Below are 14,284 nucleotides of genomic sequence, written 5' to 3' on the forward strand. Positions count from 1 at the left end.
CTCCTCTTGTTGGTACTCCTTTCTGTCTCCTTGGCTGTATCTCCTTCTCCTCCCAATATCCTAATATTGTATAGTCAAGGGCTCCCTCCTAATTCTTATTCTTGTCTCTTTATATTACACTCACCCCCTTACAATCTCAGGTAGCCTCATGGCTCTAAAAACGATCTATATATTGCTAATTTCCAAAATTTTATTTTAGTAAAGATAACAGTAGTTTCAGTTTGGGTCTCCCTCCCAAACTTCTGACTCCTATATATAACTGCCTACTCAACATCTCGCTTCAATATTGAATACAGTGCCGCCTTAAGTGTGGTCCATCCACAAATCATTTGTCATCAGTCTGCAACAAACTAAGTATAAAAATGAGAGAAAGAGTTTAACAACATTTATACCAATTTGATGCGAGCAGTGGTCTTATCTCATTGCACAGGGTGTAGACCAGTTCATATGTTGTCAAATTTGCTTGATAAGTTGCATGTGGTGTGAGGTGAGTTCCAATCATGTGCAGTAGGAAAAAACATTGATCTCCATGAATTGGAAATGAAGTAAACTTGTCCTTCACCTAAGACAGTTTGAGAAGTACTGGTTTAGTAGACATCTCAAATTCAACACATCTACTAAAAAAAGTAATGGTATTTAAAGAACATTTAATTTATATTTTTACATGCATAAGTCTTTAAATAATATAAATAAATTTAAACTGTCATGCAGACAACCTTGAATCTACTCTACACATACATACATACACATATACATACATACAAGTAATACATGAATGAAAACCCACTGTAAACACTTTAAGCAATGTGAAAGTCCACAGAGATGAAAGGTTCTACCTCTGTTTATCACTGCTGACTTCCCCTTTCTGATTCTAATGACTGTTCTAGAGTTAAGGTTTCTTCCCAGTTTAATACATGTGCTTTTAGATAGAAATTAGTAGACACAGACAATTTTAGTTTTGCTTTTTTTTTTTTTTAATAAATGAGGTTGCACTCATAATGCATTATTCTGTGACCCGATTTTTTTCCCACTAATATACTTGGAGACCTTTTCTGGTCAGTTCATACAGATTTGCCCCATAATAATCATAATATGCAACACTTCTAAAAATCATCCTCCTATTGTTGAACAGTCTAGTTGTTTCTAAACACTGCTACAATGAATATGCACTTCTTGATTTGCACATCGTGCATCTCTACGATACGTCTGTAGGATCTATTCCTAGAAGACAAGAGCTGAGTCAAGGGTATATACATTTCAAAAGTTGATACTCTCAGGCTGTCTTCAAAAACTCCATACCCTTTAAATTCCAATCAGCAATGCATGAGTGTGACCATTTCAACACTGGATTTTTACCAAATCTCTTAATTTTTGCCAACCTCGTGAGTGAAAATTACATCCTTTTCTGTTGTTTGAGCAAGCATTTCAGTGTTTTCGTTAGTTATCATCCCATCACTTGCCTGTTGATATACTTTCCATATTTTTCCCTTTTTGTCTCCTCAGTTGATTTGTAAAGTGATACACATACAACCAAGTGCTGTGGATTTTTAATCATTTGTCTGATAGATATTGTAAATATTTTTTCCCTTTCTGCTGTCTTTGATAATAATGTTTCAATTTATTCTTAAGAAGTAAATAATATCCTAACTTTAAGTTTTATGAGTAACAAATCCCTTCAGACTCACATTGATCTGGATACATCAAGAAGCTCTGACCATTTGGTTTATAAAATAGTGAGTCCTCTCTTCTCCTGATGAGATGTCTTGCTGATAGTTAATAACTACTACGCATTGAGATGAATGTGGTTTCATTTATTTATTTCAGGAAGGATAAGAAGCCTTGTCACAAATAACCCTATGCTGCCTTTTGAATTCATTAAAGGCAAAAATCTGTTAATAAGTGCTCTTTTACATTCTTCCAATGGAAAATTAAACGCCCAGGGATAATTAAATGGCCTTTTTTATCATCTAATTCTATCCTGCAAATTTGAAAGCAAAATTTCCAATCCTTATAGAAATAGATATTAAGGGTTAGAACAAAGACAGCTAATACTGTTTAAAGTGTGAAAAATTATTAGTTCGCTTCTCCCTTAATCTGATCTTCTTAGTATCAAGTGAATATATGAGATATAGCGAGTTATAGTGCACTGATTTCAAACTGCTTGTCTTCAAATTCTTACTATGCTATATGCCACCTACATAATTTTGAGCAAGTTTTCTGATCATTTTAAGTCCCACGTTTCTATTTTTAAAATAGTGAAACAATAGTTGTGAAGAAAAAAATGACAGAAAATATCTAAACCACGTAGATATGATAAATCCTTAATAAATACAGATTAGCTATTATTAGCTATTATTATTAGCTATTATTATTAGCTATTATTAGCTATTATTATTATCATCATCATTAACTGGGGTAAATAATATTTATCTTATATCTGTAAGTACTGCTATCCTCTTTTAAGTCAAATTTGGATATCATATCACTGGCATATTTGCCAGCAGAGGATTAAAAAAATTATATGACAATGAAAATTAAAAATATACTATCATGTAGATCTTCATTTTTATGGTAAAATTATAGCAAAACAGGATTCATGCTAAGGCTTTAGTACCACAAACGACTTCTGAAACATAATATACTGTCTTTGTTAGCTCGTGGAGCCATCAGGTTAACAAAATAAATTAGTCGATAAAAGAAAGAAATGGATACATCAACTATACTACAGTAAAAACATTAAATAAAAAAGAATTTAGAAAATCTCCAAAGACAAAAAAGAAAGCAATGAAAAACTTTATCTGAGCCAAATTGAAAATTATAACCCAGGAACAGCCTTTCGGAAAGCTTCGAGGTCTGTTCTGCCTATGAGGTCAAAGCATAGCTATACAAGTTTTTGAGACAGAGGGTTGTGCATTAAATGATGTATTACTGACAGTTACACAATCCAGATCTACGAGTACAAAGTGAGCGGCCCCAAGATTAAGAAGGAAGATTATCTCCTAAAGAATTGTGACCCTTGATGAGATTAAGAAGGAACGTTACCTCCTAAGGAGGTCCGGGGAATGCAGATGCTCATTCCGCCCCAAAGGGACGAAGGAAGCCAAGAAAAATTTTATGTTTAAATATTTCCCCTCTTGCCATAAAATATGAATTTTACTTCACCAGGTATTATAGTGTTACCATTTAAAAAATATATTTTAGTAGCCATTAAGGTTTCCAGTTCCAATATATACTGTTTAAAACAAAAATAAATAAACTTTAAAAAATTGTATTTGTGTGTGTAACATTAGCTGAGTACTTACTATAGTCCGGAAACGTGTGGCCCTACACTGCCTAGGGGTATTTTTTTTTTTCCTTGTTTTTGTCTTTTGTTTTCTCCCCTTCTTAACAAAATCAAACTGCTTGGGAGAGTAGGGATGAGATGGAAGAGGGTAAGGTAACGAGTTTGCTGAGATAAGCGCTATAAAGTTTTAAAATCCCCCAATTTTCACTGCATTTCCACCATAAATAGCAACGTAAACATTTAAGCATAACTTCCTCTAAGAAATTTTCCTTTCATCTCCCAAATCCACGTGGAGAAGGGAGACAATAAGGATGCTTAGGAAAACTTGCCCAGACTTGCCCTCAACCTGGGAAATCTGAGTCCCGGGGCTGGAAGATCTGAAATGTAAAAGAGAAACGTGCTGGGATTGCGTGGGTAGGAGGGAAGAAACAGGATCCCACGGGACCCGGCTTTGGTCCAGGAGCGCATTCCCCCACCCCCCCACTCCGCGCCGGCTGCTGGGCTGGGAAGCTCCTCCTCCCCGTTTCCTTCCTCCGCCTCAAGCTCGGTGGCCGTGGCGGGCGAAGGGCAGAACGCCGCGGTATTTTGTCCCACGCGGCGACCCCTCCTCCCGCCGGCGCTGCGGCTGCAGCGGCTGCGAGGGAGGCAGCGGGGAGCTGACGGCAGGCCACGGCTGGGCGGCCTGGAGGCCACGGGAGGTGGAGGCCCGGCCGCCTTCCCGCGGCACGGGAGCGGAGGGGAAGAGGCGGACGCCCGCCAGCCCCGCCCGGTCGCCGAGAACGTGGGGGAGGCTCCGCGCGCCACCCGCCCCCCGGCGTCCACAGCCCTGCTGGCCCTGCAGCCGCCGCCGCCGCCGCCGCCGCCGCCGCCGCTGCCTCCGCCTCGGGCTCCCGCCGCGGGCTCCACGGCCCCGGCCGGGGAGGGAGGGCGGCGGGTGCCGCCGGAGCCGCCAGACATGTCGGGAGGGCACTGCGGCAGCTTCGCCGCGGCGGCGGCCGGCAGCGGCGAGATCGTGCAGCTGAACGTGGGGGGAACCAGGTGAGTCGGGGAGAAGGGGCTCGGGGTGGGGGGATGGCGGGCGGGCGACCTCCGGGGGAGGCCGGGCCCCGGGGGGGCGGGATAGCGGGCGAGCATGGGCGCCGAGTCGGCGGGGAGTGTAGGGCCCTCCGGGCGGGTGCAGGTCCGCGGATCTCGAGGGGCAGGCGGCCTTGGGAATCACCGAGACCAGGGTTCATCTGGCCGCGCTGCTGCCTTACTAGAATATCAGCTACGTCCCTCCCTCTTTCTAGGGGATCAGGCCGAGAGGAACATTCTATAGCCTTCCTTACCTAACCCTGGCGCGTACTTGAGGAATTTATTTTGTAGAAGCCGGGCCTTGTGGTTTGACTGTTGCAGGTGCATCTGCCTCCCTTTCTCTTTGGTCAACAAGGTAAATCGATTTGCTCAGGCGATAATGCCTCAGTAAGGGCTGTTTGAAATCTCCAAGAATTTCGGTGGAGGGAGTGCCGTAGATGCGCGGTACGTTGTTATTTATTTTCAGAGTTTCTTGATGCGTGGCTCTGAAGGATCTGTTCAACTTGTAGGGCAGCGAGTCCAGAAACTGCAGTTTGAAGAGTTGGTTCTGGGAAGCTTTGGGTAGTGGCACCCTGTTGCGCTCTCCTAGTAAACAGACCGAAAGCTCTTCTCTGATCTCTCTTTGGCCTTCCACTCCCTTACTATGTCTTTTAATAAGCTTGTTGGCGGGGGGGGGGGGGGGGGGGATCATACTTCTGTGGATTTGCTATGGTTTATGAGTCACTCCTCTCGGAAATGGGAGTTTGCCAGCTGTTTCAAGGAAGGGGTAGTTGAGTTTTAGGCTAGGTGGGAGATAAACGATGAAGCGCCCTGGGAGGTAGTGTATTTTGCTATGCTCAACACCTAGGACTTTTTAACTAGTATTTTTAAAAATGTAGAACGGCAGCACTGTGAACCATAGTGGTAAAAATGTATAGTGTTTGAATGGTTTTCTAAGTGTGCTGGAGAATTCAACACAGGAAACAGTAATGCTTTCTCCGCTCACTCTCATCCCCCAAGCAAAACTTAATTAGTTTACAACGTTATTGCTGCTATATAGATTCCGGTTTTATGGAGGGGAAGATTGGTGTCTCCTAATGCAAGACATGGATATTTTCCTAAAATCACGTGAAAATTTTGCCGCTTTGGTAACTTATGAATGCAAAACTGGAATACCCTGCAAGAGCTGGCCTTCAGAAGAGTAGCACTATAGTCATTTAAAATCCCTGCCCTAGTTTCTAATTTCCTTGAAGTTGAGTAATTGCCACTGGGAGAACCACCTGTGGCATAGAATTGAACTCAGCTGTGAAGTGATAGCGTGACACTCAAAGGAGAGTTTCTTATGAGCAGAGAAGCACATGGTATAGGTAGGGTCTAATCAAAAAAATGACCAATTTTTATCATTTATTTAACACTTAATGGATGATTCAGAAAGTAGAGAAGATGAGGTTTCATTTAGAATTGTTAATGTTATTATTTACCAGAAGAACCCTAATGAAGTGAAAGAAAACCAATGTGGCTCCATTCGTGATTAATTCTGTTATGAATGAGTATGATTTGAGGCCTCAGGAGAGAAGTCTGGGACCAGCCAGTGGGAGACAAGCTCAGCAACCTTAGGCAAATTATTTTTTAGTGCTTAGTTTCCTAAAATGTGTAATGACAATAATAGTACAACCTTCCAGGATTGATAAAATTTGAAGCAATAAATGGGAAATACAAGGGTTAGTGGTATCTATCAACAGTAACTGCAGAATAAATAATTTTAACTAGATTGTTTCCAAGTAAATTTAGGAGGCAAGTAGCATGGAGTATAAATGTGGATATGTTTTGCTGAGGCCAGATTGCACGTGATCTTTTTCTTGGCATACTGTAGATATGAGATAAAAACATAGAAAAGGCTTTTCATATATATACGTTTCAGAGAATTATGCTTGTCATATGTAATTTTAAATGTTGTAGTTTTCATGAAGTCATATTTGGAACCAGTTTTAGAGCTCTGGGATTTTCTCCCCCTATCTTCCACTTGTTTGGAGAAAAAAAAAAAATTGGTGGGGATGAGAGTCTAATCCCTTTGCCCAGAAATTCCAGATTACTAAACCCACCCCGAACTGCTGATTTTAATTGAAATTGCTAATATGACTTTAAGCAGACCTGGGTAATTTTCTAAGTAACACAAAATTTGAGTTATTCGGCAGACAATTTGCTGAATAAGCAGTGAACGTGAAAGGTCACAAGTTAGAAGTGATCCTTATTTGGAATTAATTTGATTGCCTCCAAAACACAGTGACTCATTTTTGCAGTGGATCCTTAGATATTTCAGTTTACCATATTTACTGGGTTTGCTTCTATTGATTTGACCAAGTCAGTTTCCTCTAACTAGTTGTAATCTACTTCTCATTTTTTTCTTAAGATTCTGGTAAGAAATATGCTTGGGAAAATTTGCCATATTTTCTTGAGTAAACTGGCTCCTTTCTTAGCCTGATTAATGGGCACAGGAGCTACTTTAAAACAGTCATGTAATGCTAGAAAATGAATGTGGAGGGAAAGTAAAGGGTCTGTTGGGCTCTCTTCTGTGTGAGGACACGTGGTGATGGGGCAGCGAGTCAGAAATACATAGTGCAGTGTGATGAGTCTTAAAATGAAAATACTCAGACATCAAGTGCTGGACTGGATGAGCCCTATATCGAATTCTTTGTCATGCCAGTTTACATCTGTTACTGATTGTTTTGCCTCGGTCTGTTACACGTGGCTTTGATAAAGTTCCCCTCAAATTGGTGGTAATAAGCAGACTTGATCAAATGGCAGTTAACCTCAAAACAGTGTTTACTGAGTGATTTTTGAATGAGTGAATGCAACAGTTGTGAATAGCCCAAGACTATAAAGGAAATGTTAAATGCATTATGTGCAGTGGGATTAATGTGAGCTCAGAAAGATAGTATAGGGAAGTATATTTGGAAAGCCATTAAAGAGAAGGTAGAACCTGGATGGTATCAAGAAAGATGGGCGGGGCTTCCCTGGTGGCGCAGTGGTTAAGAATCCGCCTGGCAGTGCAGGTGACACGAGTTTGAGCCCTGGTCGGGGAAGATCCCACATGCCGCGAAGCAGCTAAGCCCGTGAGCCGTAACTACTGAGGCTGCGCTCTGGAGCCTGCGAGCCACAACTAATGAGCACGCGCGCCTAGAGCCCATGCTGCGCAACAAGAGAAGCCACCGCAATGAGAAGCCCGTGCACCACAACGAAGAGTAGCCTCCGCTCGCTGTAACTAGAGAGAGGCCACGCGCAGCAACGAAGACCCAACGCAGCCAAAAATAAATTAAAAAATAAAAACATAAATTTATGAAAAAAAAGATGGGTGGAACTTAGATAATTGAACATGAGATTGATGCAGCTGGGATGGAGATTCTGAAGTGGTGTAAGCATGGATTGTTTGGGGATATTAAGAAGTACTGTCTTATTAGAGGGGAAACCAGTTTGTGTTGGAGAGATGAAACGTGACCTGAAGATAGTATGTTATGTTGAGAATTTTAGACTTGGTGTGGTGCGCTAATTATTGATTCTTCAGTAGATTGGCATGCTAGAAAGTAGTGTTTTAGGAAGCTTTATATGTAAGCAAATTAATTATTTGATTTTGTTGACAGCTCTTGGAATAAACTTAACTCTGAATTGAAAGTAGCAAAATTTAAAGATATTAAAAGTAATGAATATAATTGATACAGCTGTAGCTATGCAGCAACTTGTAAATCATTAGCCAGTGTATTAAAGCAAGTTAACTAACATGGAAATTTCAAATCAATGAGTCCTCTCTTATAATACCAGCTACTTTTTAATTGCAGGTTTAGTACCTCAAGACAAACACTTATGTGGATTCCAGATTCTTTTTTTTCCAGGTATTTCATATAATTCTTTAGTACCTTTTTTAAAATACAGTTGATTATTTATTAAAACAGTAAAAAATAAATATTTTTATGTATCGAATACAAAAGCTTAACTCTTAAAATATAATTTTTAAATTGTTATTTTACCTTGGAGATAGAATGATTCATTTGTGTTGGTCTTTGATGTTTGAAAGACTTAGAGCATTTTATTCATACTCAGATTTTAAAAACTAACTCTGTCTTAATGTTAATGACTTCTAGTTTGCTGAGTGGAAGAATTTCAACACTTCGAGATGAAACTGGTGCTGTGAGTATAACAATGTTGATGTATGTTCTAAATTAGATCAAAAAATGCTTATAATGTTTGATCCTTATACTCTAAGAAGACAGGGAAACTACTCTTTTAATAACTACTAAATGAAAGTATATGTACTTAAAGATTTTGATTTCTTGTCATGAATAGTGTTTCTGTAATTATAGAAGAGAACTTGAAACTGGGAATACTGCTTATAGCAATTTAAGTAATCATGATTAGAGAGATTGTAGGATCTGAGCTTACATTGTCAAGAGAGGAAATATTTCTTTTAATCAGTAATTGAAACTCGAACATTAAATAGATGAATGTAAATACTAAAATATTTCAATATTGGTAAGATGTTGCAAAAAGTTCTACAATTTTTTATTTTGGAGAATAACCTTATGAACTTGTGCAGCAATGGTGGAGTGAGGGTAGTAAAGAACTATTAAATTTCAGTTAAAAAAATTGGTTTATAAATTTAAAAAGCAGTTGTAATATGAACAATAGCATGTAAAGTAAATGTCTAGGGCTCACAAAAGCAAGTAAGACTTTCATTTGGGAGGCAACAAAGTGACCAGAGGTGTTTATTTGCTGTGATGAGATTTGCAGATAGAATAAAGCAGCACAAGTAGATATGTCCATGTGAGATTAGAAAAAGGACATCAGGAATTAGATCTCTACAAATCTGTGGTGTTTTCTTCAACTTCTGATTGATTCTAATAAAAACAAAAGCAAGAATTTATGAAGCCAGAAGAACTTCATTCACTGTATATGTAACTGATTATAATATAAGAAGGTTTATTATTTGCTACCATTCTGCTGTGTAATTGACTTACATAAGCTTTAAAAGGTGTTCAATTTTATGGTTAGAGCTTTTGTAATTGGTTCAGAATAGTGTTGGCATACATTCCTGTAAAAAGTTATCAATTATGTATTTCATATTTTTTAAGCATTTTATTTTCCCCATATGTATTCTGTGGTGCTGTGTTTTTTATTTTAAAAAATTTTGTTGTTGTTGTCACCCTCCCCTTCACCCTACACCCAGCCCTTGAGGAAATTGAGATAGTTGTATGTAAAAGTGTTACTGTTTTCCAGTTTAGACAGCAGTGTGCAGTTTTACTTTTCTTGATTGCCTGGTGTGTATTATAAAAGTACATTGTTGTTTTAATTATTCACTTATGAATCACAAATTATGTAAATCACAATCACTGTCACCAATAATTAGTGATCAGATGATGTAAGAAAGTATTATTCATGCATAATGTTTTCAAAGTATTTATTGAATTCTAGAATATTTCAGATAAAAATTTTCCCTTTGGTGTCCCTTTCACCAAATGTATCAATTAAATAGAAATGAGAAAGTGGACTTATGTGATACCATTTTTCCTGCACCTTAAAATATAATCAATCTAACAACAGCTTTTCAGGTGGAGAAAAGACACCACTACTACCACATAAATGCACACGGTTATAACTACATTTCAATTTTAGAAACATTAAAATTTAGTAAGAGTGGAGTCAAGGAAATATAGTATTTAAATAATTCAGTTTTTGTTCCCTAAGTTAGTGTTACAGATATTAAAGTTAGAAGTTTAATTGATAATTTGAAAGTAAAATTTGTAATTCTTTATTTACAGATATTTATTGATAGAGATCCAGCAGCGTTTGCGCCCATTTTAAATTTTCTTCGGACAAAAGAACTAGACTTAAGGTAAGAAATGTATTTTTTTAAAGTAAATTTTTTATTCAAAGGTATGGTTTTGGGTATATTTTATGAAGAAAAGTTTTTTTTCCCTGCCCCAAGATTATTTTTGTTTAAAAGTTTCATCAGAATTAAACTGTCATAGATACAGGCCACCATCATCCCTTCCTCTGGGTTACTCTGATAGCTTTCTTACCAATTTGCCTGTCTTCATTCTTATATCCCTTCAATTCATTTTTCACACTGTAGCCATAATTAACTTCTGAAAATGTAAATCTAATCTGGTTATTCCTCTGCTTAAAACTCTTACGTGTTACTGGATTAATGGCTAAGGATTTTGGACTTCCTGTTGTTTCTTAAGGCTCTCTCTATCTAGCTCCTGCTTGATTTCTGTTGCTTCAGCACTTTCAACTCTTTCTGCTCTCAGCTTGATTCTGATCATTTCAATGATCCCTGCTGTGTCTGCCTGATGCAGGTGTTCAGAGTTTCCTGTACTGTCACTACCCCAGTAGTCTATCTTCCATTAGACTTTAAATTCTAAAAGGACAAGTTGTTTACTGTATACCTGTAGGATCGAGCATTGTGCTTGACGCATAGCGATATTTTTCTTTGGTGGGTAAATGAATGACCATTTAAACTATTTCTTTAACTTTGCCATAGTCTACAATCTACAATGGAAGCTACAATCTAATTTGTATTTTATTGTTTTATTTCATATATTCCTAATGAACTTCCACTTAAGGACTTATTAATACTTTTTGAGATAACACCTTTTAGAATTCTAATTGTTTCTTTAAGTTGCTTCTTTATAATATTATATAATTTGGGACTTATATTTACTAGAATATGCGCTCCTTGAAAGCAAAGATTTTTTGGTTTGGTTTGTTCCTCGCTGTATTCCCAGTGTTGTTAAAACGGCACATATAGTAGCTGCTCAATAGATATTTATTGAATGAATAAAAGAGTTTGTTGGGGCTTTTTGTTTGTCTATTTCTTGGCCTGGGGTGGAAGTGGGAAGTATATTACTAACTACTTACTTCTGGGGTAAAATTATTTTTAGCATTTGATTAAAGCCTAAATTTACTCCTAGTCAGTGTCCTTGTGACTAATCCACGACTAAATCACCCATGAAAGGTAGAAATATAATAGTTTAAATATTTGTATTCACTGCTTTTCTTTCAACTTGCTTCTTTATTTCATTTAGGGAAGCCTAGCAAACTTAAGTTCTCTGAGTAGTACCTTCTAAAAGGAGGTGGGAAGGAATTGAAAAAAGAATAGTATGTTCTACTTCTGTTTTTTGCATAAAATTCTTGTATTGCACTTATCACACTGTATTATCATTATCATATTTGTCTGTCTTCCCCAGACAAATAATTAGCCAGTGCTACTGTACTGTTAACACAAGTAGTTTTGAAATAGAATAAGAAAGTTTTAACTGTTCTTATTAAACTAGTTACAACCAATTTCACAAATAAAAGCAATTTAATATCGCAATTACACGTGTTCATTAGGCCTACGGAATTTTTTTTGTCTGTTGTTTTTTAAGACTTCTTTTTTTAATAGCAGTTTCAGGTTTACAACAAAATTGAGAGGGAGGTACAGAGATTTCCCATGTGCCCCCTGCCTTCATTATCAACCTCCTCCACTGTTAACATCATTTACCAGAATGATACTTTTTTTTTTTTTTTTACGATTGATGTGAACCTACATTGACATCATAGTCACCCAAAGTCCATAGTTTACCTTTGGTTCACTTGGTGTTGTACATTTTATGAGTTAGCACAAATGTATAATGACACGTGTTCATCTTTATAATACTGTACAAAGTATTATTTCCATAATTTGGCCTTCTCCAGAATGTCATATTTGGAATCACACAGTATGTAGCCTTTTCTGATTGGCTTCTTTCACTTAATATTATGCAATTAAGTTTCCTCCATGTCTATTCATGTTATTTCTTTTTAATGCTGATAATATTTCATTAGCTGAATATACCAGTTTATTTTTCCACTCACCTACTAAAGAGGACATTTTGGTTGCTTCCAAGTTTTGGCTGTTAGGAATAAAGCTGCTATAAAACCATCCATGTGCAGGTTTTCGTGTGGTCGTAAGTTTTCAACTCCTTTGGGTAAATACCAAGGAGTGCAGTTGCTGGATCGTATGGTAAGAGTTTTATAGGACCCTCAGACTGTCTTTCAGAGTGGCTGTAGCATTTTGCTTTCCCACCAGCAATGTATGACAGTTCTTAACTGCTTCACATCCTTGCCAGCATTTGGTGTTAGGATTCTGGATTTTGGCCATGTTAACTAATGTGTAGTAGAAACTCATTGTTTTAATTTGCATTTGCTTAATGACATATGATGTGGAGCATCTTTTCATAGGCTTATTTGCTACCTCTGTATCTTCCTCGGTTAAGGTCTTTGGCCCATTTTTTAATTGAATTTGTTTCCTTATTGTTGAGTTTTAAGAGTTCTTTGTATATTTTGGATAACAGTCCCTTATCAAATTTGTCTTCTGCAAATATTTTCTCTCATTCTGTGGCTTGTCTTATTTCCTTGACATTGTCTTTCGTAGAGCAGAAGTTTTTAATTTTCATGAAATCTAGCTTATCCTTATTCCTCTCATGGATTATGTCTTTTGGTTGTATCTAAAAAGGTATCACCATACCCACTGTCACTGAGGTTTTCTCCTAACTGTTATCTTCTTTGAGCTTTTTAGTTTTGCATTTTACCTTTAGGTCTGTGAATCATTTTGAGTTAATTTTTGTGAAGGGTGTAAGGTCTGTGTTTAGACTAATTTCTCTCTTTTTTTTGCATGCAGATGTCCAGTTGCTTCAGCACCATTTGTCACTCCATTGTTTTGCCTTTGCTCCTTTGTCATAGATCAGTTGACTATGTGTATGGGATCTATTTCTGGGCTTTCTGTTCTATTCCATTGATCTGTTGTTGATTCTTTTCACCAGTACTGTGCTATCTTGATTATTCTAGCTTTATAATAAAGCTTAGAGTTGGGTAGTGGTAGTGCTCTAACTTTGTTCTTCTCCTTCAGTATTGTGTTGGCTATTCTGGATCTTTTGCCTTTCCATGTAAACTTCATAATCAATTTGTTGATATCCATAAAATAACTAGCTAGACTTTTGAATAGGATTACATTGAATCAGATCAAATGGGGAAGAACTAATGTCTTAACAATACTACGTCTTCCTATCCATGAACTAGGAATATCTGTCCATTTTTTCAGTTCTTTGATTTCAGTCGTCAGAGTTTTGTAGTTTTCTTCATATAGATTTTGTATATATTTTGTTAGATTTATACCTAAGTATTTCTTTTTGGGGGGTATTAATGTAAATGGTATTGTGTTTTTAATTTCAAGTTTCTCTTGTTCACCGTTGGTATATTGAAAAGCAATCGACTTTTGTACATTAACCTTGTATTCTGCAACCTTGCTATAATTGCTTATCAGGTCCAGGAGTTTTTTGTCCATTCCTTTGGATTTTCTATATAGACAATCATGTCATCTGTGATCATCAGTTTTATATATTTCTTCCCAATCTGTATGCCTTTTCTTTTCTTTTCTTTTCTTTTCTTGACTTGTGTAAATAAGGATTTCCAGTATGAAGTTGAAAAGGAGTGGTGAGAGGGACTATCCTTGTCTTGTAACCAGATGTTAGTGGGAAGTTTCAAATTTCTTACCATTAAATATGATGCTAGCTATAGGATTTTGTTTTAAATAGTCTTATCAAGTTGAGAAAATTCCCCTCTATTCCTAGTTTACTGAGACTTTTTACTATGAATGGGTGTTGGATTTTGTCACACGCTTTTCTTGCACCTATTGATATGATCATGTGAGTCTGTTGATGTGATAGATTACATTAATTGATTTTAGAATATTGAACCAGCCTTGCGTACCTGAGATAAAACCCACTTGGTTGTAGTGTATATTTCTTTTTAGACATTGTTGGATTCGGTTTGCTAATATTTTGTTGAGAATTTTTGCATCTGTGTTCATGAGAGATATTGGTCTGTAGTTTTCTTGTAATGTCTTTGTCTGGTTTTGGTATTAAAGTAGTGAGG

The 14,284-nt window shown here is 37.4% G+C and overlaps 1 protein-coding gene across 2 annotated transcripts in view; it reads left to right on the forward strand.

Moving 5' to 3' along the window:
- The first annotated feature begins 4,207 nt into the window (after positions 1-4,207).
- The window catches only part of KCTD3 (potassium channel tetramerization domain containing 3), a 70,131-nt gene continuing 60,054 nt past the window's right edge, over positions 4,208-14,284 (forward strand). Inside the window, exons 1-4 of one of the 2 annotated variants that reach the window (XM_060142038.1) lie at positions 4,208-4,321; positions 8,170-8,223; positions 8,473-8,518; positions 10,147-10,220. In XM_060142038.1, coding sequence (XP_059998021.1) covers positions 4,239-4,321; positions 8,170-8,223; positions 8,473-8,518; positions 10,147-10,220 — 257 coding nt within the window. In that variant the 5' untranslated portion in view covers positions 4,208-4,238. The remainder of the gene's footprint in view (positions 4,322-8,169; positions 8,224-8,472; positions 8,519-10,146; positions 10,221-14,284) is intronic. The other variant, XM_060142037.1, reaches the window with a different exon arrangement.

Source organism: Lagenorhynchus albirostris, chromosome 2, assembly GCF_949774975.1.
Source record: "Lagenorhynchus albirostris chromosome 2, mLagAlb1.1, whole genome shotgun sequence".
In the NCBI taxonomy this organism is placed as follows: Eukaryota; Metazoa; Chordata; class Mammalia; order Artiodactyla; family Delphinidae; genus Lagenorhynchus; species Lagenorhynchus albirostris.